The 26,432-nt window shown below is 52.1% G+C and overlaps 1 protein-coding gene across 1 annotated transcript in view; it reads left to right on the top strand.

Annotated features, from left to right (window-relative positions):
- ABCC1 (ATP binding cassette subfamily C member 1) overlaps positions 1-26,432 on the top strand; it is a 134,117-nt gene that overhangs the window by 98,775 nt on the left and 8,910 nt on the right. The window contains 7 exon segments of the mRNA NM_001002971.1: positions 295-462; positions 3,010-3,193; positions 12,539-12,629; positions 15,066-15,201; positions 17,944-18,151; positions 20,126-20,436; positions 24,651-24,850. Of these exon segments, the coding sequence (NP_001002971.1) occupies positions 295-462; positions 3,010-3,193; positions 12,539-12,629; positions 15,066-15,201; positions 17,944-18,151; positions 20,126-20,436; positions 24,651-24,850 (1,298 nt within the window).

Here is a 26,432-nt window from a genome sequence, read left to right as displayed (position 1 = left end):
TAGCCTTTGCCCAATATCTGCTCTGTGCCAGGTGTCTGCTCAGCAGCTCACGGGGGGCTCCAGTTTTCTCTTTTGCTTATTTTAGGGTCGAGTGTCCAAGACCCCACGGTGGGCCTTGAACCCAATTCACACAGATACGACCTCATGCCTTGGCTTCCTGCTCACACAAGAGGAGGCAGATAGCCACGCAGGGTGGCCAGCCTGGGCCTGCGGCATCCAGCCTGGGCCTGCTTCTACCCGTCTGCATGTGTCAAGGCCCCAGGAAACCCACCCTTCTGCTTTGTCTCTTCCCAGGGCGTGAACCTGTCTGGGGGCCAGAAGCAGCGAGTGAGCCTGGCGCGGGCCGTGTACTGTGACTCTGACATCTACCTCTTCGATGATCCCCTGTCAGCAGTGGATGCTCATGTGGGAAAACACATATTTGAAAATGTGATTGGCCCCAAGGGGATGCTAAAGAATAAGGTACCTGCCTAACAGGCAGGGCTCGGGTGTCTGGCTGTCCTGCTCTTTGGTTAAGTCAGAATGTGTCCCCTTTGGGAATCCTTCACTTCCCACTTACCAGGATTTTTTTTAATTGGACTTTAGAACACTTTTTTTTTTTTTTTTTTTTTTTTTAAGATTTTATTTATTCCTGAGAGACACAGAGAGAGGCAGAGGCAGAGGGAGAAGCAGATTCCCTGCGGGCATCCCGATGCGGGACTCGATCCCGGATTATGCCCTGAGCCAAAGGCAGACGCTCAACCGCTGAGCCACCCAGGCGTCCCTAGAGCATATTTCTAACGCTTCCCTTGGATACCTTCCCAGGACAGCCTTCTTGCTCTTGTCTTTACAGGGGGAAGCCCTTGACACTGATTTGCAGTCCTCTCTCCACTTGGCCAACGGAGGCCCCTCTCTCTGACTTAATTATAGAGGTGGCTTCGCAGAGGGAAATCCCAGCCCCTCTGAATAGGCAGCGACCCCGTCCCTGCCGAGGTGGCCGTGGGCCTAGCCTTGGGAGCAGGGAAGCTGCCACAGACTATAATGACAGGAAATGGGTCCTCTCCTCTATATGATGATTATTATTTTTCTGGGATACATGGTGGCTGGGAGGGAGCACTGGTTCTTTTTCTTCTTCTTCTTCTTTTTTTTTTTTTCCTGCTGGAGAAAAGAAGTAACACACATGCCCGTGGGGAAAATATAGGAGATTCAGAAAAACACGAAAAAGAAAATCACAAGCAATTATGCATAGTCTCACCTCAGAGATTTTCCAATTTTTTTTGAGTCTTAACAAAGTTGCTTAATAGGGTTATTCATATTATATATGTGTATACATATATATATGTATGTATGTAGTAGGCATCATGCTATTTAACTTATTGTAAGCATTCCCATACACAACAAAAAAAATTTTTTTTTAATTTTTAAAGAAATTTTGGTTACTAGTGGCACCTGGGTGACTCAGCCGGTAAAGCATCTGCCTTCGGCTCAGGTCATGATCCCAGGGTCCTGGGCTCGAGCCCCACATCAGGCTCCTTGCTCAGCGGGGAGCCTGCTTCTCCCTCTGCTGGCCACTCACCCTGCTTGTGGCCCTCCCTTCTGCACCCTAGTTTTTTTTTTTTTTTAATTGGAGTTCAGTTTGCCAACATATAGCATAACACCCAGTGCTCATCCCATCAAGTGGCCCCCTCAGTGCCCGTCACCCAGTCACCCCCACCCCCGCCCACCTCCCCTTCCACCACCCCTAGTTCATTTCCCAGAGTTAGGAGTCTCTCATGTTCTGTCTCCCTCTCTGGTATTTCCCACTCATTTTCTCTCCTTTCCCCTTTATTCCCTTTCACTATTATCTATATTCCCCAAATGAATGAGACCATATAATGTTTGTCCTTCTCCGACTGACTCACTTCACTCAGCATAATACCCTCCAGTTCCATCCACGTGGAAGCAAATGGTGGGTATTTGTCGTTTCTAATGGCTGAGGAATATTCCATTGTATACATAAACCACATCTTCTTTATCCATTCATCTTTCGATGGACACCGAGGCTCCTTCCACAGTTTGCCTATTGTGGACATTGCTGCTATAAACATCGGGGTGCAGGTGTCCCGGCGTTTCATTGCATCTGAATCTTTGGGGTAAATCCCCAGCATGCACCCTAGTTCTTGTCTCGGGAGCAAGGGGCCAGCAGTCTGGCTTGATGCTTGTTTTTGTATCACCCTTGAGCAAAGAAAGATCTGCATTTTTAAGTGACTGGGAAAAAATCCAAAGAAAAATAGTACTTTGAGGCCTACGGAAATGAGAATTGCATTGAATTTAAATGCCAGTGTCTATGCATAAATAAAGCTTTTTTTTTTTTTTTAATCTTCTTCTGTCTTGCGTATGGCCATTTTCCCACTGCAGCAGGGTAGCCGGTAGTTGCCATAGCGACCAGAGCATCCAGAAAACCGAAAATATTTACCGTTTGGCCCTTTAAGAAAAAGTTTGCCAACTCAGGCAGCGTGATGAATGTCCTTCCCAACCCTGACTTAATTGGATAAAATACATATACACGTATGAATTTCATAGTGGTTTTTTTTTTGGGGGGGGGAGTTACTTTAAAGAATTAAGCCATTGCATGCGAATTGTTTTGTATCTGGTTCATTCTTTGAGTCATCCACACTGCCTACCCCTCATCCTTCAGATTGTTGTTCGCAAATCAGCTTCCCCATCACCCGTGTTTTAAGTCGCAGCCCCCTACCCTCCGCCTGTCCCCTTGGGACCAAAATGACAGAAATGTTGCACAGAGCCTTTGGTTGTGTGACATCCAGCATGCACCGTGTTGTACTTCTGTTGGTCCTTTGTCCCGACCGTGGGGTGTGGGGCAGGGACCTGTTTCTCTCCCCAGTGCCCCCCAGTTCCTGGTTCCAGTGTGGAATGAAGGCACCCACAGATCGGGGCATCCCAGGCACTCAGACTTGAGCTCGGCTGGCTAGGTGTCAGGGCATTTCCTGTGTCACCCGGGCACTGACCCACTGGTCCCCACTCTGCCCACAGACGCGGCTCCTGGTCACGCACAGCATCAGTTACCTGCCCCAGGTGGATGTCATCATTGTCATGACCGGTGGCAAGATCTCGGAGATGGGCTCCTACCAGGAGCTGCTGGCCCGGGATGGAGCCTTCGCCGAATTCCTTCGCACGTACGCCAGCGGCGATCAGGAGCAGGCCGAGCAGGATGACGGTAGGGTCCCCGGGGTGCCTTGTCTGCCTCCCCGTTCCCCACTGCCTCCCGGAGGTCCTCCCGGCTCCCCTCCAGCACGGCTCATCAGTGCTGGCCCAGCCCCTTCGCAAACCCCGTGGAGGGACCGTCCTAAGGCTCACAGGACTGACTTGAGAGGGGGTCCCAGCACTTTAGGCCGGGGTGGGGTCGGGGGCAGACTTGGGCCCAGATCCTCATACTTGGCTGCGAGGTGGCTTTGGGCCTGCTGAGCTTCAGGGTTCTCGTGGCAGGAACAGGGACAGTGATAATTATAGTCCTCCTGCTTCTCAAGAGGCGGTGGGAAGTGGTGACATACGTGGCATAATCCAGAACAGATGCTAGGGTCATGGGGGACATGCAGTGGCTGAGGGTGCAGGCTGGCAGTTGGCGAGACCTGGGTTCAAGTTCCACCGCTCCTCTTACCAGGGTCCTCCAAACCCTTCTGAGCCCCAGTCTCCTCGCTGATCAAGCAACATAATAACAACTTTCTGGTTTTTGGTGGAGATTTAATGTGCCGAATTCCACAGAGCCTTGGGCATGGTGCCTGGCACAGAGTGTTTGATACAGGACAACTGCTGTCATTCCTTCCCTGGGAAGAGTGCCCATCATTTACCCCCCGTGGACTTGGCACCTGCCAGGTCATTGCAGACCTGCCCACTTCCCAGCTACCATACGCGGCGTGTTCTCGCGGGCTGGGGCTCAGAGCTGTGGCCTCACCCTGTCCTCACCGGAAGGCTTCTGTGGCTGCGGGGAGACTTCTAAGAATCTTTCCTTGCTTCTCAGTTGGCTTAAAATTCACAGGATTGGTTTGCAACCTCCAGGCTGCCCTGTGTTTCCATCAGTTAGACTGGAGTCTCAAAGGCTCCTCTGCTCCCCTTTCTTCTTGGAGCTCTGACCCCACAGCGACGGAAGTGGTCATCTGACACGTTTGCTACTTACCTTTCAGCTGTTGCTGAGAGGTCACCTGTCCTGCCCTGACCCCCTCCAGCCCCACACCCCCTGCCTCCAAGAGCTAATTACAGACTAGCCAAGCCTCGGGAGCATGTTCCCTGTGTACCTCGTCCCCAGACCAGTTGGGCCCTTTGCCCGGCTGCAGTTGTCCTGGAAGTGTCCGTGATGTGCCACTAAGACACAGCTAGTGTTTGCTGGGGGCTTACCAGGGCTCCTGTTCTCTGCAGGAGTGGTCACATTGACTCCTAACGACAACTCATGAAGGAGTAGAATTGTTATTCCCAGTGCCCTGGTGAGGAAGCTGAGGTTCAGGGAAGCTTGTCCCTTTGTCTGCCAGGGACAGCCAGGTTCCCGTCTCTGTGAATGGGGCTGCTCCCTAGGAGCTATTCACTGTTCATCACTATAGTCATGCGGCAGATTTTATTGAGCATCTACTATGTGTTAAAGGCTTGTGTTACTTCCCTAGGGCTGCTGTGACCAAATGCTACAGCCTGGGTGGCTCCCACAACAGAAATGTGATCCCTCATAGTTCTGGAGGCTGGAAGCCCGACACCAGGGTGTGGGCAGGATTGGTTCTTGCTGCCGGTCTGTTCCACGCCCCTCGCCTGGCTTCTGCTGGTCTGCCGGCAGTTTGGCCTTCGCTGGCCTGTAGAAGCATCACCCCAATATCTGCCTTCATCTTCACACAGTGTTCCCTTTTGTGTGTCTGTCTCTGAATTTCCCCTTTTTATGATGATACCAGTTATGTGGGATTAGGGCCCGCCCTCATGACCTCATCCTAAGTAATTACATCTGCACATAAACTGTCTCCAAATAGAGTCGCTTTCTGAGGCATTGGGGATTTAGGCCTACAGTGTATGGATTTGGCACGGGGGTACAATTCAGCCCATGACAGTTTCGGGGAGACAGAATTGGACAACATCTAGACAAAGCCCTGCCCTCACGGAGCTTAGAATCTGGTGAGAGAGGACAGAAACAAATCAAGAAATAAATGATTTCATAGAGCATTAAGTGCTATGAAAGAAGAAAGATGCAGGGTGATGAGCTGGGGAGTGATGGGGGTGGCACCCGGCAACCCAGGGAGTGGTCAGAGACGCCCTTTCCGAGGAGGTGACAGTGACATGGAAAGGAGCCAGCAAGGAGAAGATCTGGGGAACAGTGTTCTGATGCAGGGAACGGTGTTCTGACAGAGGGAACAGCAAGTGCACAGGCCTCTGGCCTGGCGTGAGGTCAGTTTGTTGAAGGAACGAAAAGGAGGCCAGTGTGGCCAGACCACGGCGGCCAAGGAACAGCGGTGGGAGATGGGCCTTCGTGGGGTGGGGGGGTTGGTCTCCATGCAGCGGGAAGCCGCTGAATGTCAGATAAGGGGGAGCAGCTTGTCCAAGGACACGCAGCTGCCACTGGCAGGGCCGGGCCGTCCCGTCTGGCCTCTGAGCTTCAGGCCTCCTTCGTGGTCTGCCCAGGGTGGGGGCTCATTCATCCCTCCGTTCAGGTTTGCCGCAGGGGGTTCCTAGTGGTTTACGGTAAGTGCTTTATTGAGATAGAATTCACGCAACGCACGGTTCACTCACTCAAGGTGTACAGTCTGGTGACTTGGAATGTTCCGGGTTCAGCAGCCATCCGCAGAATGGCCTTCAGAACGTTCTCGTCGCCCCTGCAGAAGACCTCCTTGCTGTTAGCAATCACCGCGCATTTTCTTCCGGCTGCCCACGTCCTAGGCACGCACGCTGTCTTTCTGCCTCTTGAACCATCTGTTCTGGACATTTCGCACAAATGGAATCTGCGTGGTCCCCTGTGCCCGGCTTCTTTCACTTCATGTGATGTTTTCATGGCTCACCCGTGCGGTAGCAGGTGTCCGTGCTTCGTGTCGTTCTGCTGGGCAATAGCACGCCGTATTTTGTTTGTTCATTCATCAGTTGACGATGGTCCAGGCTGTCCCCGTGTTTTGTCTGGTGTAAGTTGTGCTGCTGTGAACACTAGTGGTTTTAGAAGAAAGGCGTTTGCCTTTTGCCAGCGAGAGGCGAGAAACTCCTTCAGCTGTTCATTCCTGACCGGGAAGGAGTTTCTGCATATCCATGCTCTCGTGGTTGGAAAGTTCTGCCTTTAAGTCTAGCCTGCGTCCCTCCTGCTGAGGCTGCTGAGTCGTCACCTTCCGGTTGTCAAGCCAAGGTGACATGCTGGGTGAGGGTGCAGCCTCACGATCGCCGCTGCGTCTCGCAGACCGGCCTCAGTCAGGTGAAAACGACCCCGTGTGCTTTCCCGAGTGACACGTGTGCATTCAGCTGAATCCTTTCCCCGGGACGAGGTCTCTCTCCTTCCTCTCCAGGTGCACAGGGAGTGTCCTTAAACCCTGTTGACCGCAGATGGTTTTTCCCCCTTCCCTTCCTCCGCCGCTGCCGGCAGATCCAAAGCACTGGATACAGAGCAGAATGCTGCCAGTTTCTTTCTTTCTTTTTTTTTTTTTCCTTTTCTTTTTTCCTTCGGCCACGTCAGCACTTAATTTGGCCATGAAAACGCCAGCCGCCAGCCTCGCGCTGCTGTGGGGTCATTTTCCCGATCCAGCCACGCAGCCTCACGTACACAGGTGCTCAGCCTGTGGGTCTGAACTCAGACCGGGCACCCCATTCTCTTTCTACCTCTCCCGGGGGTGCTGGGGGGGCTCGGTGATACAGCCTGGCATCAGGGCCCATTCTTGCTCAACTGTAGCCAACTCCCAAGAGCCAGTGACCTTGGATTTGTTTGAACCACATTTTTGGCTTCTCCTGAAGGGAAACTTTTTTTTTTTCCCCTCCCTGTTGGATGAATCAGGTCTTTTTTAGAACACCCAGGCTGAAGGGGAGGAGTGCTTGGTCTGGGGGTGATTCTTTTCCACTGGGGTAGAAAAGAACACATGTACCAGAAACTAGGCTTAGGACGGGGAGACACCGACTCCTCCCTAGGGGTACTTACTACACTGATAAGTCAGATGCTTTTTCTTTTTTTCTTTTTGGTCTATTTTTTCTTTTTTTTTAAGCTGACAACGTTACAAATTGGCTCATTAACCTTTGTACCTGGAAGGTGAAGAATGTTCCTATTTACTCTGGTTTCTTTATTAGGAATCTAAAGTCTGGAGCAGGAGTTTCCAGCGGGGAATACTTGTGTCTCCCAGGACACTGGGCAATGTCTGGAGACATTTTTGGTTGTGACGACTGGGTTCGGAGGGGGCACTGTTGGCATCTAGAAAGTAGAGACCAGAGAGGGCTGCTGAGCAACCTATGATACACAGCAGACCCCATTCCCACCCCCCCCACCCCCCCACCAGCCCTTAATGTCAGAAGTGCCAAGGCTGATGGCTTCCCCGCTCTGGCTTCACGCTGCCCTGCTCCCCCATCGTTTTGAGAGAACGACCTTTATTCCAACAATGTGCCCACTTCCCAGACCCCTGCTTGATTCATCCCTCAACCTCGTAACTGATTTTTCTCCATCTTTCAGATCTTTGCTGAAAGTTGTTTTGTTTTTGTTTTTTTTACTGATCATAAAATCAGCCCATGCTCACTTTAAGCATTTGGAAACTGCAGAACCAGGCAAGAGAATCAGGAAAAAGAATGTCCATCCGCTCGCCCACCCACCAGAGGGGTTGTGTCTGTCTTGTCTCGCCTCTCGGCCTTTTTCCCGAGAGGAGTAGCATCCTTCTCTGCTCTCAGCCACTAGTCCTCCTGCTTTGCTTGCTTGCTTTTCTTAAGTGGGGCATAGGTGCCTCCCCCATTACAAAAACCCATCATAAACACTGCACAGCTGGAGCATGTGTCGTACACACAGCACATTCCTTTAGGCTGTCCTCAGTGGCCGTATTTCTTCTTCTTGAGTACTGAGAACTTTCTGGGCCCAGGCGGGTGGATCGGGCCGGGTGATGCAGCCAGTTAATTCCGTTTTTGGTCAAAAACGAAGTGCTGACTGTAAAGCAGTGACTTGGATTCTTCCCTCGGGGGAGACTTGCCTCCTGGCCCATGCCCAAGCAGAGTTCCAGAACCTTCTTGAGAATAAACAGCGAGTTCTGAAATGCTGGCTTTGAGGGCCAGTAACAGGCTGGACACAGAGCCCTGGGAGTGGCACTAAAGAGGTTCAAGGGCGGGGACAGCACCAGGCTTGTCAGCATGAAAGCCCCATACCTGGAACCCGGCACCACTCAAGAAATGTTGACTGGATTACAAGTTTCATGCCTTTGCTTAAAAAAAAATTCTTACTATTTTATAGCATCCCCAAGCCCTGACGCCTTTCGTTTTCCCCTTCCTCTGCTTTAGTTTTCTTTGTAGCACTGAACATTGCCTGACAGCTAATTCTGGATTCACTCCTTTATGTATTCTCTCTCTCTCTCTCTCTCTCTCTCTCTCTCATTTAAGCTCCATGAGGGCTTTTTGGTCACATCTCTATCCCCAGGATTGGAAGGAGTGCCTGGCACATAGTAGACAGTCAGTATAATGTATTAAGTAGGTGAATGAATACATTATGCCTTAATTGTTTAAAGCATGTCCTACCTAAGCTTTGTGCATTAACACAGCTGTATAAATATCCCAGTTTAGAAGAAACTATGCACTGATTTTACCCATTTCTCCAGGGCTGGTTTAAAAACCAGCTTTGTGGGTATGGGCTGGGAGATGGTATCATGGTGGCCAGTGGGATACCCATTCTGGTCCTGGAAGGTCAGCTCTGTTGGTCACTAGGCCATTCATTTGTCAGTCTGTCCATCTGCGTATCGCGTGTATATAGAGCGCTTGCCGTATGCCATGGGGACACCCAGTACTTGCGCCACTATATAGAATAGTGCCCCTTAGATTATGCAGTGCACGTCCTGTGCAACCACACGTGGTCATCTGATGTGCCGGGTGTTGGGTATAAAGTAATGTGGTAAGACCTACTCTCTGTTCTCAAGAGCTCACAGTCTTCAGAGTGTTTCCCCTCGTTGGAGGAGACAAACACCAAATAATCAAGGACGTGGTGGTGCTAAATGCAGTGATGGAAGTGAGCCTGGGGGCTCTGAGAACCCCAGAAGGCATCCTCATCCAGCCTAGGAGGGGCCAAAATGAAATATGAGCCAAATCACCTTCTCTTCTTCCCTTGGCTGCCTGTGCGTCCGGTTCAGAATAAGATTGTGCGGACCAGGCCCCTCTCGTGAGCAGCATGTGTCCTTGAGGAACCAAAGGCTTCAGGCTGGAGCCGAGGCCTGTGCTGTCTCCCAGCTGCTGCGCCTCCTCCGCCCGCCCCGCCCGGCTGTGACACTTGACTTTTTACCCTCTGCTGCCATGAAAACAGGTGTAGATACAGAGGGTTGGCCTGGATTTTTCTAGATCTTTTTATGTGTAAACACGGCTATCACTTTTGGGGAAAGAGCTGGCCCCGTGCAGTGCTTGCCAGGGATCTACCCAGCACACATGGGGATGGAGAGGTGCAGACGCAGCAGGTCCCTCGGCCATCTCTGGCCCTCTTCCTTAGGAGAAGACCTCCATCCACCCCCCCTGGGCATTTAAATGGGGGTTTCAGGAGGAATTTTGTCTTGGTTCCTAACACTTTCCCGGATCTTGTGAATTCTCAGGTGGCAAAGTGGTGCACCAGGAGGAGGAAGGTCAGTGCCAGCTGGGTTAGAAGTAGTCCTGCTTGCAGGGGGAGGCTGTAGATAGACTGGGCCTGTGGCTGCATGCTTGGGAAGAGGCCCTTGACTGCGTTTCTTCCGCCTTCCATTGTTCATCCAGCAAACATTTTGGGGGCACCCACTATGTGCCAGGCTTGGTGGTGGGCACTGGGGGAGATAGTCTGAATCCCCAGATCTCTTGCTCATCAGCTGGGTGACCTTGGTTAAGCTCTACTGTCCTAGAGATAAAATGACCATGACGAGCATGCCTTGGAGGAAAGCTTGGCACGTGGCAGATGGATGGTGAATGACCAAGAGTTTGGTTATTACGATCCCACCCTTACCTCGTGGACATGGCAGGACCTAGGCAGACCAGGACATACAGGGTGGTGTGCGTGCCTGACGGAGCAAGCGCGGGTGGCTGTGGGGGGCTGCCCTGGCTCCCTCTGGTGAGGTAAAGGCATGAGCCGGCCGCTGGAGCAGACCCTCCTGCCTTCCGGAAGCAGCAATGTGGCTGCGGGTATAGACTGAGGGCTGTTCTGTAAGCCACGGAAGCCGACTCCCACCCCTGAAACAAGGGTGTTTACTGGAAGGGGAAGCAGGTAGCTCAGAAACCGGAGGCCAGACCAAATAGGCAGGCCTCAGGAAATGGGAACTCCTGGAGGACACATTAGCCAGAACTATCTTTGGTTGTCAGGGGGCCACTGATGGTTCAGAGTCCTGGGGAAGGGGGTTCTGACGGGCTGACCTTGGGCAGCAGCCTCCCCCCCCCTCCCCGCCAGCATGGCCTGCCAAGACTTCAGGAAGAGGGGAAGGCAGACGGAGTGGTGGACTGACCCACGTTCACGTTGCCCTCCCGGGACTTTTGGTCCCTCCCCTTGCAGAGGAGAATTTTCCAGCTGCCCCAGCCAGTGCACCACCCTGTGAGCTAATGGGCTGGCACCGAGTGGGCCACTGTGAGGTCTCCCGTCTGCACCTTGCAGCTCATACTGGGAGGAGCAGAAGGGAAGCTGAGCTTACTGAGCATGACCTGTACAGCCAGGTGGGCGAGGGGAGCTCTCTGAAGCCCCTGCCATGGGGCGGTGTCTCTGGGAATGTTCCCAGGGATCTCTACCCCGCACAGAGGAAGATGGGCAAGGCCAGGCCTGGGCCTCCAGTGCTGTGTGCATTTATGAGCGCTGACTGCATGCGCCTGCATGAAAAGTCCTGCTTGTTAGTTAGCATTCTGCTTTTTGATTTAGTTTAGTGGCTTTTTGTTGTTTTGTTTTGTTTTTAACTTAAGAGAAAAAAGGTGCTGCCCTTAAGAGAAATGTGTAAAGCAGTGATTCTCAGTCTCTGCTGTGCCCCAGAATTATCTGTAGAACATGTTTAAAAAGGAGAGTAATACTGAGCACCACCTCAGTGTCTTTTGCTTCCTGAGCACCATGCATGGCCTCAGTCATCCTCCCTGTTGGGAAGGTAGCTGCTGTGGTCACCCCCATGTTGCGGATGTGGACTTTGAGGCCTAGAGGCGTTGACTGCTCCCCTTAGTACACACACCTGGGAAGTGAGAGAACACTGCATTCCTGGCTTTGCTCTAACTCAGCAGCCAGAGCTAGAAGCTGGGCCAAGGGCGTCCCCGGGTGGGTGGGTGGCTGGGTATGTGGGGCATCGTTCACGCCAAGACGGAGAATCACCAGCTCAGAGCTCCCCGCCCCCCCAACCCAGGAATGATTCCCGGCCCGGCTCTGCTATCTTTGTTCTCTTTCTTCCCGTGACGGTCATCTGAAAGAGCCTGCCTTTTTGCATTTGATTTCAGCTCGTGTCCCATCAGCCTGTTTCCAGGGTCAACCCCGTCACCACTGGCTGTGTATCAGTCCCCTTTTGTAAGGACTCCCCTGCACGCCCTCCCCTCCCCTTCCCCGCCAGCTGGTGGAGCCCTGCACCGTGTGTCTGTCTCTCTTGTAGGCTCCTTCTTTCTCCTGGCACCAGCATAGGAGACCAGTGCCGGCTGGGGGTAATGATAATGTATCACTGAGTAGTTGGGGAAATTAAGGGAGATCATGTATTTCAGCACAGCACAGGGGAGCCCCGCTCATTTAATCAGCGTTAGTCACTCTCATTGAGGTTATGGTGATTAGTGTTGGTGCTGGGGGCGTAGTTCCTGGGACTGGGATGTCTCATGGTGGCTGTACCAGTTGTTTGGGCGAACTGCACTGTTGCAGGTGCCCTCTTCCCCAGACCTCTGGACCTCCCCATGGTCTGGCAACCAAAGGGTTAACTCCTGGCACAGGGATGCAGGGTGCAGGTGCCCTCTGGGACGCCTCCTGTTGGCTGGCACCCTTGTCAAAACTGGTTGTTAATTTATTTCGAGTATTTCCCTCACTTGGATGCTTGGGGACCAGAGGGCTGTGCGCTGTTCCCCATGTGGCTCCCTGCATCCTGCCCCTCGGACTCACTTTAGTGCAGCTCTGATGTGGTCAGCTGAATGGCCTTGTACCTGTGGCTGCTGGCACGGAGCACCTTCCCAGGCCCAGCATACTGCGCTCATGGGTGCCTGGAGACGGTGGCAGGTCACCATCCCTGCCCCAGGGGAGCCAGCTAGCTCCACAGACCTCCTGCACCTCTGCCAGGAGCCAGTCTGTGGCCTCAGCCAAGCACCTCTTGGTTTCTAGAGCTTCCTGGTGGCCTGACAGTGTGCCATGTCCCGTCCAAATGACGGGTTTTCCCTGTCTTTGGTCTTGGCGTCCAGCTCTTGAAACCGAATTTCGCTCTTTCCTCTCTCCTGCCAGGGTTAACAGGTGTCAGCAGTCCCGGGAAGGAGGTGAAGCAGATGGAGAATGGCATGCTGGTGACGGATGTGGCGGGGAAGCAGCTGCAGAGGTAGGTGCAGGAGGGAGCCCCGTTCGTGTGGACTCTCCAGGTGCCGTGTTTCTGTGCCGCACCTGGGGGCAGAGGAGAGGGACGGGGTACTAGCAGCTTGTCTGACCTACTGAACGCCTCAGCTCCCGAGGCCATGGAAGATGTGGGCTATCTGCCTCCTTCCCCAGATCGCTAGGAGACCTCACTTTTCTGCGGCCTGAAGGGGAGGCCTGGCGCTGCTCTCTCGGGAGGCACAACTCGCACAGGCCTTTGACCACCTGTCTGCCTTTGTGATGCAAGTTCCCCACACGATTTGGGTCTTTGCTCAAGTCATTCATTCAGACTTCAGAGGGACCTGGAATGTTCCAGAGGGACCTGGAATGTTCAGGTCTCGGGAGCCAGCACTGGAGTCAAAATAGTCGCAGTAATAGTGACCATGACGTTTTACATACCATTCACAGCCAGATGCGGTGCCGAGCCCTGTGCAGTCGGTTGAACCTGGAGGTAGTCACTCTTGTGTTACCGTTTTATTTTTTTATTTTATTTTTTTTATGTTTTATTTATTTATGAGAGAGAGAGAGAGAGAGAGAGAGAGAAGCAGGCTCCATGCAGGGAGCCTGACGTGAGACTCGATCCTGGGTCTCCAGGATCAGGCTCTGGGCTGAAGGTGGCGCTAAATCGCTGAGCCACCCGGGCTGCCCATGTTCCCATTTTATAGATGAGCAAACCGAGCGTTCTCCCTAAGTCAGGCAGCCAGAGAGAAACTGAGGTTGGATTTGAACCCAAGCCCTGCCTCTGAGCCAGCGCTCCAAAGTTCTGTGCTTTTGCTGCTTTAAGGGAGGTTGCTTTCAACTAGATTGTTGGGGATTTGGAGGAGCAGCATGCCGTGGACTTTGTTGTTTAACTTCTCTGTGCCTCAGTTTCCTTATCTGTCAGATAGGATCTGTGGTGTACCTACTGCAGAGGGCTGAAGTGGGATAGACACCCAGTGGTGCATGTGAGGTGCTTCGCACAGTACTTTCTTCCATCAACCCCGTGTAGCGAGCACTCACTTATTATTGGATGAGTTGGGGGTGCTGGCAGTTACTTCTCTGGCATGGGGAGATTTCACAGAAATGGGGCTGGGAAGGAAATTGACATGAGCCCACAGTACCCTCCTAGACTCCGATTTTTATTTTTAGATTTTATTTATTTATGTATTTGAGAGAGAGAGAGAGAGAGAGAGAGCGAGTGAAGGGAGAGGGAGAATCTCAAGCAGAATCTGCACTCAGTATGGAGCCCAGTGTGGGGCTGGATCTCACCACCCTGAGATCATGACTGGAGCTGAAACCAAGAATCGGATGCTTAACTGAATGAGCCACCAGGTGCCCCTGGCTCTGATTTTTATCACATGGGACAGGTGGAAATATTGCCTGCACTGTCGGTGCACCTGTAGAGGTGGTGAGCAAGGTGTATGTGTGCAAATCACTTAGAATAGGGCCTCCCCCAGGGGGTGCAGGGGCACTGCCAGGGTTCAGGCAGGTGGCTGGTGTGACCTGTCCTGATTGCTGCCATCTGGGAATTTGCTGGGAGAGCCAAGGCGAGGCAGCACCTGCAGGTGGTCCTGGGACCTCGGGGCAGGTGATGGTGGGAGGCTTGCCGAGGAGAACCGTGGGTGGATTGAGTAGAAGCCTAGGGGACTCTGGGCATATCAGTTGCTATGAGGCAGATGACCTCAAACCTAGTGGCTGGTCGTCTCATGGTCTCTGTGGCTTGGGAAGTCTGGGCACAGCTTAGCTGCCTGCTGCTCTGGATCTCACACAAGCTGCAACAGGCGTCTGCCAGGCTGAGGTCTCATTGGAAGACTCGGCTGGGGAAGGATCCGCTTCGAAGCTCACATGGCTATTGGGAGGATTCATTGCCTCAGGGGCTGTATTAGCAGCCTCAGTTTCCTGACTGGAGACCCCCGTTCCCAGCTCCCCGGGCTACGAGCCTGTGTGCTTTGCTTCATTGACGTGCACACACCAGGAGGGCGGTAAGGAGCATCAGCAAGCAGGATGGAAGCACACCCCAGCCCTTTGCCGTGTGGTTCTAAGCCATCGCCGAGAATGGGTATTCCCACCTCATAGACCCACACGTGGGTGTGCACACACCCACACAGCCATGTCATCCTCCAGGATTACGAGTCCCCAGGGGAAGGGACTACCTCGAGGTCTGTAAAGACACCTTTGGGCCACATGATCTGCAATAACATGTCATGGTCTGTAGAAAGCTGCTGACCACCCCTGGCAGGAAAGAGGTGCTTTTTGGATAATGCCGGCGTAAAGGGACAGTTCTCCATGGGGCCCTGTGTCACCTTTCCCCTCTTCATGTCACATCTGTAAAATCAGAAGATTGAGCTAGTTTGGCACATTGTTGGGGTTGCCTCCCTGCCCAAGGCTTCCATTTGGTTGACGCTGTGTGCCTTGGTTTCCCCAGACAGCTCAGCAACTCCTCCTCCTACAGCGGGGACGTGAGCCGCCACCACACCAGCACGGCTGAGCTGCAGAAAGCCGGTCCCAAGAATGAGGACGCCTGGAAGCTGGTGGAAGCAGACAAGGCTCAAACGGGGCAGGTGAGGGCTGGCTCCCCCGCTGAGGGCAGCAGCCGGTGTCACCACATGCCACTGCGTGAGGGTCCTGTGCACAACACTTCATTTGTGTTAAATTGTGTCTCTCCCTCAAAGAGCCTATAAAAATGTTCTTTTCTGGTGCCGGAAACGGGCGGGAGAGGCAAGAGGACTTGCCCAAAGTCACAGCCAGGGAGAGGCAGAGCTAGGATTTGAACCCTGGTACTCAGACTACAGCGTTGGCGTGTGTAGCCTCTGCTATACCGGCTGCCGCCTCCTCGGAGCAGCGAAGGGCTCTCGTTGGCTGCAGGGGACCTGGGTGCTTTAGATCACGCCTCTCCACTGTGGGGGAAAGTGTATGGAGGATGGAGCGAGATAACACCTCCGTCATAACGCCTATCGTGACCGTGTGCATGCGTGCACGTGTGTGTGCATGTGGTGGGATCCGTTTCTTATTTCTCATTTAGCCCTAACGATTGCATAGTGAGAAAGCCCAAGTTGCGTGCCTGTTGCTCTTTCATGCCTGTCTCAGGCTGTTGGGGCTGCTCAGCAGAAGGCCACAGGCTGGGTGACTCAGAAGCAGCCCACTTTTATTGCTCACGCTTCCTGGTGGCAGGTCCCAGGTTAAGGTACCAGCAGGTGTGTGTGTAGTGACACTTCCTGCTTGGCTCAGAGACAGCCATCTGCTCTGTGTCCTCAGGGTTGGGAGGGGTGAGGAGTTCCCGGGGGCCCCTCTTAGAAGGGTGCGGATCCCCTTCTGAGGGCTCCATCCTTATCATCTGACCACTTCCCAGAGGCCCCTCCTCTGCACACCATGCCCCTGGATGGAGGGGTTAGGATTTCAGTGTGCAAACTTGGACACAGCGTTCGGATCCGTAGCACGAACCACCAAGTTCTCCTCGTCACAGGAGGAATCTGGTTTTCAAGCTCTCGTTCTCTTCGAGGAGTTTCACAATCATGTATTTTGGGCACGTGTTGATAATTTTCCATTTATGGTCATGATCTAAAGTTCATTTTAAAAAATAAAACACACATGTAGTGTGTTTATTAATTTTTTTTTAAGTAGGGAATGGAATTTTTTTTAAAAAAAGTACACACATAAACAGGCCACCGTGAGAGGTGGTACAGAAATGAAAGGTCGGGACACCGTTCTCTTGGATCTACCTGGATGCACCCAGAATCTCCTGAAACCTCTGTTCCAGGCTGCTTCTCCCATCTTCCCCTCACCGCCGTGGCCATGGGCACAGTACATCCTGCCTCCTTACTCTCGCTGGTCCTCGGGGGGGCCGGAGTAATGACCGCACATCTAGGGCCGGAGAAGGAATAGGAGGCCTATTTAATCCTTACGTAATCCCACACTGCCCAGAGGAGGTCCTGGTATTACCTACCTGCCTCCCATGTAAAAGGAAAACAGACTGTGGGGGGCTTGTCACTCGCCAGAGTTGGACCAGGAGAGGCTCTGGGCTCAGCACACGTTCTCAGAAACTTCTCACTCCCACGCCTGCCGTGTCTGCTGCTCACGAGGAGCCCCCAAGTCCTGCATGTAATTCCAGCCTCAGCAGATCAGAGGGCTGCTGGGCTTTGTGACGAAGCCAAATGGTGACAGTACACATCGTAGTTCTGGGACACCCCACCCCCCAAAACACACACACACACACACACACACACACACATACACACACACACACTATTTCAGTTTGAAAAACAGAAAAGTTCAGAAAGAAACTCAGTTATACAGAAGACTGCTGTCCTTTCACCCGTCACCTTTCAACCTGGCTGTAATTCGACAGATGGTTTTTATGACCCAGAATTCAGTGTGAAAAAGCTTAAAATGCCACTGAGCACACACACAAGGAAGGATGCCTGGTGTTGTTTGAAACCAAGCCAGGCAGGTGCGACCCAAAGCCGGTCACCTCAGTCTCTGGTGTTGACGTCAGGCCATAGGCCACGTTTTGGATGACTGAACATCATTAATTAGCCCTTGTGGGGCTCCGTGGGGAGTATGGGAGTGGAATAAATCCTCATTCGTCGCCCCGTGGCATGGGGGCGCAGTTTAAGCAAGCACCAGCCAATGGGAAGCCAGTGGAAATGATGCGGGACTGACCATGGCTGTTCAGAGGAAATGGGGGCAGCGCATGGTCTTGGTTGCTTGGCAACGTGCCACATTTGCTCTTTGATGGCTTCCTGATGGTCCTGGACCAAAGCTCAGAATCTTAAACAGGATTTCCCAGACCCCGTGTGGTCTGACCACTACTTCTTCTCCAGCTTGATCTTATTCCTCCTTTTGTTTCCTGAAACATGGTGCATTCCCTCCTACCCCAGGGCCTTGACACATGCTGCTCCCACTGCCCTGAGTGCCTTTTTTTTTTTTCCCCATTCTGCTTGCTTAATTAACTCTTGGTTGTCACTTCCTCAGGGAAAACCTCTGATTACCTCTCTCCTCGGTTAGGCCAATATACCCAATTTTATACTCTCACAGAACTCTGCACTGCTCCAGCCCTTCTCTATAATTATACATTTATCTGGGTCCCGGAAGGCCTGTCTTGCCACTTGACTGGAATCTCTGTGAGGCCAAAAGCCTTGACTATATCTCCCAGTGACTTTGTCAAAAAAACCCAAGGGGGGGACTATGCCATGGATATGAGCACAGGCGGGGAGTGGGGGGCATGGGATCGCACAGCTGCGGCTGGAGTGCCCGACCCCTGGTGGGAACATTCTGCAAGCTGTCCTCCCTCCCCTGGTCTGCAGGTCAAGCTGTCCGTGTACTGGGACTACATGAAGGCGATCGGGCTTTTCATCTCCTTTCTGAGCATCTTCCTTTTCCTGTGTAACCACGTTGCCTCCCTGGTCTCGAACTACTGGCTCAGCCTCTGGACCGACGACCCCATCGTCAACGGGACCCAGGAGCATACTAAAATCCGGCTGAGCGTCTATGGAGCCCTGGGCATTTCGCAAGGTGGGGGCCCTCCCCTCCCCACCCTCCCCGGTCCACCCAATTTGGGGCCCTGGGAACCACTTCCATGTCTTATTATGGAGTGGAGTCCCCCCGCTTGTCAGAGTTTTGTGAACCCCCAAACTAAGCCATGCTCACATGAACAGTAGTTATCACTTAGTAGACACTCAGGCATTTAGCGAATATTTCTTCAATGCTGTTTCATGGGGCCCTAGGAGATGGAGAGAAGCTCGAATGTGCCCATTTTACAGATGAGCAAAGTTGAGGAACAGCAGCCCCCCTGGAGCATTGCCGAGCAAGGGCCCTTGCACCTCGTTGCTCTGTCAGGATGATGGGGCTTCTATAAACTCTTCATTTGTGGACTCTTCCCTGCTGCCTGATGGTGGGAATTCGTTTAGGCCAGTGATTCTCAGTGAAGACCATGTTGTCCCCGGGGGGACAGGTAGCAGTGTCTGGAGGTACTCCGAGCTGTCACAGAGGGACAGGGTGGGGATAGTGCTGCTGGCTTGCAGTGGCCGGGGATGTCAGGAGATGTCCTGCCGTGCACAGCACAGCCCCCGCAACAGAGTGACCGAGCCTCAAATGTCAGCAGTGACGACGTTGAGAAACCTTGTTTACCCTTCCTGTGGTTGCCTGAAGGTCTCCAAGCACCACGACATTCGGAGTAAGAGCTGATGTTTCCTGAGCACTTCCTTGATGCCTGGTTACATTCTAAACACTCGAATGGGTTTTATTTGACTTTTGCAGCAGCGCCACAATATTAGCAGCTGATATGTTGCCCATTTTAGAAACAGACTATACGGTCCAGTGAGGTTAAATAAGTTGCCCAGAGTCACACAGCAAATACATGGCCCCCCCCGGCATTGAATGAGGCGGTCTGGCGCCAGAAGCCCGTGCTCTTAATCCGTGCACCACACAGTGCACGAGCTGTGTGTTCAGGTGCTCATAAGAACAGTGGGCATCTACACGTACAGACGTATATCGGTGTCTGCAGTACGGAAGTGTAGACGATAAATACAGGTTTGAGCACTTCCTGTACACCAGGCACATTGCCCTTTACATTCGGCTGTGCTGCGAGCTAAGTATCCCTGCCCCCATCTTACAGATAAGGAAACTGGGGTGCAGAGAGGCTGAGTGACTTGTGGGAGGGTCCCACAGCTGGTGGGTGGCAGAGGCAGGATGTGCCAGTGTCGGCTCCAGAGCCCATCATTTTAGGTGCTGCTTCCTTGAGGAAGCCTCCCCACCCCTGTGGAGTCTCCGCAGAAAACAGGTGCTCTCCTGTGGGTTGTTTGCAGGAGCCACGGGTGTGGCTCATGATCTCCAGGAGATAGCTTTGAAAGAACACCAGAAGAGCAGACATGGATTTCTTAGATTTCTGAATCCCTAACCACCCCCTCAGGGCAAAGGACTGGCCTCCAAACTGTCACTGAGGCTCGGGGAGGGTGTGATAGTCCCCTGGGCTCACACAGCGGCATCTGTTCTAGAATATCCACTCCAGGAGCCACTAGCCACATTTCAGGTGCTCACTAGCCACACTGGACTGAGTAGACACAGAACATTTGCGTCATCTCGAAAGTTCTGTTGCACATCATGGGTCTAGAGGGATATGGCACACAGATTAAGGGCATGACCCTGGAGCAGGCTGCCTGGATCTGAACCCCAGCTCCGCTTCTGATTGGCTGACTCTGTTGAGGGCAGAGGAGTTCACCTGTCTGACCTTGAGTTTCCTTCTCCATAAAATGGGTGCCGATAGGATTTATATAGAGTCAGTGTGAAAATCAGATTCATGCAAAATTCTTGCACAGTGTTTAATTTATAGTGAGTTCTCAGTAAATAATAGCCACTGCTGTCCTCACCATCACCATTATTCTTAAAAGATAAGAGTGTAGGCCTGATGCATCGTCATGGCCACTCCTCCCTGCCCCCAGCTCGGCCCACGTCCCTTCGTTGTGGTGTTTACGGTGAGATTGTTTGTAGGTATCACGGTGTTCGGCTACTCCATGGCGGTGTCCATCGGGGGGATCTTCGCTTCCCGCCGCCTGCACGTTGACCTGCTACAGAACGTCCTCCGGTCCCCCATGAGCTTCTTCGAGCGGACCCCCAGTGGGAACCTGGTGAACCGCTTCTCTAAGGAGCTGGACACGGTGGACTCGATGATCCCACAAGTCATCAAGATGTTCATGGGCTCCCTGTTCAATGTCATCGGCGCCTGCATCATCATCCTGCTGGCCACTCCCATCGCCTCCATCATCATCCCACCACTAGGCCTCATCTATTTCTTTGTGCAGGTGAGAGGTGGGGTCTTGGGGTAGGATGAGCGCTGCTCTGTGAGCTACTCCCGAGTGAGCTAAGGGCTCGCTCCGTCTGACCATTCCCTCAGTGTGGAGCTGTTGGGAATTTGCTGGAGGAGGGTTGAATTTGTTATTGTCAGTTTTAAACACCTCTCAAAGGGGAGGGGGGAGCTATAATAGTTCCTAATGATATTAATAACGTACAGTATTATTTTAATATTAAAATTGATTATTACAATTAAGAGAGTTTTATGAAATTCTTTAGGTCCTAAGCCCTTGCAGAAAGTGGAGATGTGAATAACAGCAGCTTTAACAGCATAGACATTTTTGTCTTTCTCACGGTGGAAAGGTAGAGGCGGGTCACCCAGGGCTGGGATGGTAGATCCACAAGTCTGTTAATATCCCGGACTCCATCACTGCTTTTTTGTGGTTGTTGTTCACCCATCTTTGCATAAACCTTCATTTTTAAGTTGATCTCATGGCCCAAAACGGCTGCTGGAGCTCCAGCCATTAATCTGCAGTTCAGAAAACAAGACCGAGGAAGGAAAACAGAACAAGGGAGCACGGGACAGTGGAGTCACTAGTTTCTTAGGTTACCACAGCATAAACTGTGCTTGCAGCTGTAGATGAGCATATCGAGGCCCTGGTGGTGGAGCTGGGAGTGGGAACTCACATCTCTCTAATTCTAAAGCTTGTATTGGTGACCTTGCACTGCCCCTTTTTGCCCTGAGAAGGTTAGCTGCAGCATGGTTGCTGGGGGTGTGGGGTGTGGGGGAGTGGTTTAGATGGGAACCTAATGACCCCAGCACAAAATAGGAGAACCACAAAGTGCTCCCTCCATCATTCTGCCCCCCCCCCCCCCCACCACCACACTGCGGCCCAGTGGTCGGTGAGCGTCGAACGCAGGTGGAACCAGAGAGAGCAGGTCTCTCGTGCCTTCATTGTGTTCTCTTTAAATTGGCGCCAGCTGTTTTGTCCTGCTGCATTTACTAAAAATATTACCCGTGTTCACACCCTGGCTGTACATTTTCCCGAGGGACTCAGTTCAAAGGAACAAAATAGGCCCCGTGCTGCATTTGCTGCAGCTCACACAGCTGCCAGCAGCAGGACCATGCAGCGATTCTATGACAGGATCTTCTGTCCATTAATGGGGACAGTTAGGGAGGTGCTGTTGTAATACCAATTTTATTTTTAAATAACAAAGTTCAAAGGATCATGTTGTGTGTGCACTGTTATAACTAAGCAAGTGGAGTGTGCACGTGCACAGCTGGAAAGGGAAGCAGCAAAAGGAAAACATATCCCTGAGGGTTGGGATTATGAGAGGATGTGGGTTTTTAATTTTTTTAATTTTTATTTTTTTAAGATTTACTTATTAGAGAGAGTGCATGCAAGTGGGGGGAGGCTGAGGCAGAGAGAGAATCTCAAGCAGACTCCCCACTTAGCACAGAGCCTGACTTGGGGCTCAATCTCATGACCCTGAGATCACAATCTGAGCCAAAACCAAGAGTCGGGTGCTCAACCGGCTAAGCCACCCAGGTGCCCCAAATGTGATTTTCTTTAATGGCTTTAAACTAAATATACACTGACCCTACAACTCAGCAGTCTCCCCTCACTGTATATGCAAAAGAAATGAGGAAGTGTATCCAGAAAGGAAATAAAAGGTGCTGGAATGTTCTTTGCATCTTGGTTCATGATTAGCCCCAAACTAGAAACAACTTGGGGATTTTGACCCAGAGGACATAAGAATTTTCTGGGATTCTGGAGATATTCTAGACTTTGGTCAAGTAGTGGGTGTGCAGTTGTAAATAAATATAAAAATTCATCAAGCTGTGAAGTATAATAGAAATGTTATGTCTTGATTAAGAAATGGCTTTAGATGTATGTACGTTCTCTCTGCCTAAGGTTATACACTGACATTGGAATACACAGTGCTTATCTTAGAATAATATAATGTAATTTTTTAAAAAAATATGTATTTATTTGAGAGAGAAAGTGCAAGAGGAGAGGAGCAGAGGGCGAGTCCCAGCCAGACTCCTTGCTGAGCACAGAGCCCGATTCTCAATTCTTGATTCTCACTTCTCGGGGCCCAGTCCCATGACCCTGAGATCATGACCTGAGCTGCAACCAAGGGTTGGACACTTAACCAACTGCACCAACCAGTACACCCCCGTAATTAATTTTAATTTAGTCTTTCCATCTGTATCATCCCCCCCTAAATTTTGAAATGGGTATCCATTATTGTTTTTTAATTAATTTAATTAATTAGTGATTTTATTTATTTATTAGAGACACGGGGGGGGGGGGGGGGTTGGGCAGAGACACAGGCAGAGGGAGAAGCAGGCTCCACACAGGGAGCCCGACTTGGGACTTGATCCTAGGACTCCAGGATCATGCCCCAGGCCAAAGGGATGCCCTTATTGTTTTAATTTAAAAGCAAGTCATTTTTATGTAAAGGTGATGCAAGAGAGGTGAGGACATGGAATTGTGTTGGGGCTTCCTTGTTGCCAAAAGGAGGCATTTCTATCTTGTGGAATGTTCTGGCCTCTGTGAAACCCACCCAGCCACAGGTCCAAGTACCTTAGCTCGCAGCCCGCTGCCTGTATCAGGCAGGTACGTGTCAAGCATTATTTTTGTTCACGAGCACCAGGCACTTGGTCTGAAAGAGTAAGTAAGGTGAATCTAGGAGGTGGATTATGTCTCCTGGAAAAGAGTTTATTTTCATTGTTGTTGTTGCTGTTTAAAGATTTTATTTATTTACTTATTAGATCAAGCAGGGGGGAGGGGCAGAGGGAGAAGCAGAATCCCCGCTGAGCAGGGAGCCCGATGTGAGGTTCGAAACCAGGACCCCAAGATCATGACCTGCGCCAAGGGCAGACGCTTAACCGACTGAGCCGCCCAGGGGTCCCTGGAATGGAGTTTAAGAGGGAAGCTGATATATATACATTTTTTTTTTTTAACTGAGTTTAAACACAAATACGCCTCAGTTTAGCTTTCTGTGGTCAATAAAGCCTGAGCGTATGGCAAATGGCATACGTTGAGCAGGGAAAACACGTGGGAATGATGTGCATCTGGGATGTTTAGAAAGGCCCGGAGAGGAGGCATCACGGCTAGGGTAATGGGGCAGATCCCGCAGGGCCGAGGCGTCCGGGTTTTGCTCAGGCCAGTGGGGGTCACCTGTCCCGTCTTAGGGCTGACAGAGCCACCGTCCCGGGACTGTCCTGGTTGGCGTGGCCCTGGATTAGCTTACGGAGTGGCTGGGGCCCGGAAGGCTGCTGACCTCAGAGCCCCGTGAGAGCCCCCTGGGGGGACTGTGCCCCGAAACGGCCCCGGGAGCCCGTATCCCTGCCCACCCGTGTTTCCGTGCCTTGGCCGTGTGTCTGGTTCTGCCGCTTGCGGAGCGGCTGCATGGACGTTAGATCCCTGGAGTGGGGACCCGCGGTCTGTTTGTACACAGAAGGACACTGAGGACACAGTGTCCTCCGGTGACCGGTCCGTCATCTGTTCTTGGCTCCTCGAAGCTTCCAGTGGGCGATTTGCTTTTGTTCCGTCCGCCCTGGTTATTAGGGCAGGAGCAGAACAGATGGATGTCTGCCCACGGGCCCGGGGGCATCGGGCTTTCAACCGAGGCCTGGTTGTCCTCACAGCCTGTGCTGAAAGCCACACTGATGAGTTCATGACACCCCAGATGTCAGCGGCTCAGGGACGCGGTGCAGCGTGGAGTGGGCACCTCACAGCCGGGCTCCCCGAGTCCAGACCCCAGCTCGGCCACCTGTGGCCGCTTGTAGCCCCGAGACCTAAGCGGGGAGGTTAGAGAGCTGCTTTATGCCTGGGTCTACTGAGTGTTACATGAGCTGGTGTCTGTGAAAGTACTGAAAACTGTACAAGGATTGGGGCATGACCTGCCCCAATTGGGGCTACTTCTGGGGGCTCAGTCGGCTAAGCATCTGCCTTCAGCTCAGGTCACCATCTCCAGGTCTTGGGATCGAGCCCTGCATCCAGCAACCTGCTCAGCAGGGAGTCTGCATCTCCCTCTCCCTCTGCCCCCACTCGTGCTCTCTCTCTTTCAAATAAACAAACAAACAAACAATTCATTCTTTGGTGGGGGTGGGAGGGAACTCTGCTAGGACGGTGGGCTCTGCATGAGGCTTCGCTGCTGTCACTGCATCGTGGGAGGGGCCTTGCCAACTCCCTGGTCCGTTCTCTTCCCCCAGAGGTTTTACGTGGCCTCCTCCCGGCAGCTGAAGCGCCTCGAGTCGGTCAGCCGCTCCCCGGTGTACTCCCACTTCAATGAGACCTTGCTGGGGGTCAGCGTCATCCGTGCCTTCGAGGAGCAGGAGCGCTTCATCCGCCAGAGTGACCTGAAGGTGGACGAGAACCAGAAGGCCTATTACCCCAGCATCGTGGCCAACAGGTGGGCGCAGGAGGCCCGTGGGATGGAGGTGAAAGTCCAAGAACGCTGCTTAGTTCCTGGGGGTGGAGGGTGTGCAGCCAGGCTCAGGCCCTCGCATGGGGGACGGCTAGAGTGGGTGGGCCAACAGGACGGAACGACCATGGAAAGCAGACTGGAGCATTGCAGCTCCAGGCGTTGCATCAATGCAGAGGCCACGGTTTTCCAGAGACAGAAACTACTGCCACAGCTGTCCTTTACGTATTTACTTACTTATACGAGATCATCAGGGACAGGCCGACTCCGCCAGTGTTTTTCGTGTCCCCATTCTTGGCTGAGAGGCAGTCACCCACCACCCTCCTGTGATGAGCATTGGAAGCCATCCGCCAGTCCTGGCATCAATTCAGAAGAAGGGGCAGACGTTTGGTACTTGTTGATAACTAGATTCAGAAAAGTGTCTGATTTATCCCTAAAAGGGGATCTTCCTCACTCATGTCCGGATATATGTTTTGAGATGTGGGATGGAAAATTCTGGGAAGAAGGTGACAGCACCCTGGGAGCGACCCATCCTAATCAAACGCCAGCCCCATCATATATAGTAGAACCCTAGACTGTAAGACTTGGGGCAGAGACCATGAATTGCTGGAGACCCTGTGCTCCCCTGCAGAATTCTTAGAGTTTGTCAAATCTGGCTCTTTGGAAGAAGCTACATACCCGGGAACATCAGTCACATGAATCTGAGGGGCTCTAGTGCCAAAAAAGATCGAGACACCTGTCTCCCTAGAGTGTTTTTTTTTTAAGGTTTTTATTCATGAGAGACACAGGCAGAGGGAGAAGCAGGCTCCATGCAGGGAGCCCGATGCGGGACTCGATCCCGGATCCTAGGATCATGACCTGAGCCAAAAGCAGACGCTCAATCGCTGAGCCACCCAGGTGTCCCCTAAAATGCTTTTTATACCTTAAAACATTCATAGTCCTAATGTCGTGTGATATCTTGCAAAAGTAAGCTTTAAGCCAATAATATGTCTGTTTATACTTTAAGAAGTAAAATAATACATTTTAACATTTCTAGAAGGAGGATGATCTGGCTCTGGGAACAGTAGAGCAACATTGAAAAGTAGCTTATTTCTCTCCTTTCTCCCCTTTCCTGCCAAGAGAAGGTTATTTTTAAGTAATCTCTATACCCAGCGTGGGGCTCGAACCCACAACCCCGAGATCAAGAGTCACACGCTCCATGAGATCACCAGCTAGGCGCCCCAAGGGAAGGTTATTTTAAATCAGTGGTGTGCCTCTTACAGTTAATGGCTTCTTGGTATTTAGGAACTTTCCCAGATATCATTTTAAAGATGGGTCTGCAGGGGTATATTTTAAAGCTTCCAGTGAGAAAAAGCTGGTTCTTAAAAAGGCAAGCTTCGGTTTCCTGGGAAGTGTGCTTCTGGAGAACTCCGTTTTAATCCCTGGGGTTGCCAGATTAATGAGGAAGTAGGGAGACCGGGTCCCTTTGGCTCCCCCTTCCCCCATGAGAGGTCAGAGAAGGCCTTTCTCGGGAACTCTCGGGGAGTTATTTCAGTGAGCAAAGTGCCCACCCCAGCCACCCTCCCACCCC

The sequence above is a fragment of the Canis lupus genome, chromosome 6 (genome assembly GCF_011100685.1).
Source record: "Canis lupus familiaris isolate Mischka breed German Shepherd chromosome 6, alternate assembly UU_Cfam_GSD_1.0, whole genome shotgun sequence".
Lineage (NCBI taxonomy): Eukaryota > Metazoa > Chordata > Mammalia > Carnivora > Canidae > Canis > Canis lupus.
Note: the sequence above shows the minus strand (reverse complement) of the source record. Positions and strands in the feature narration are given on the sequence as shown.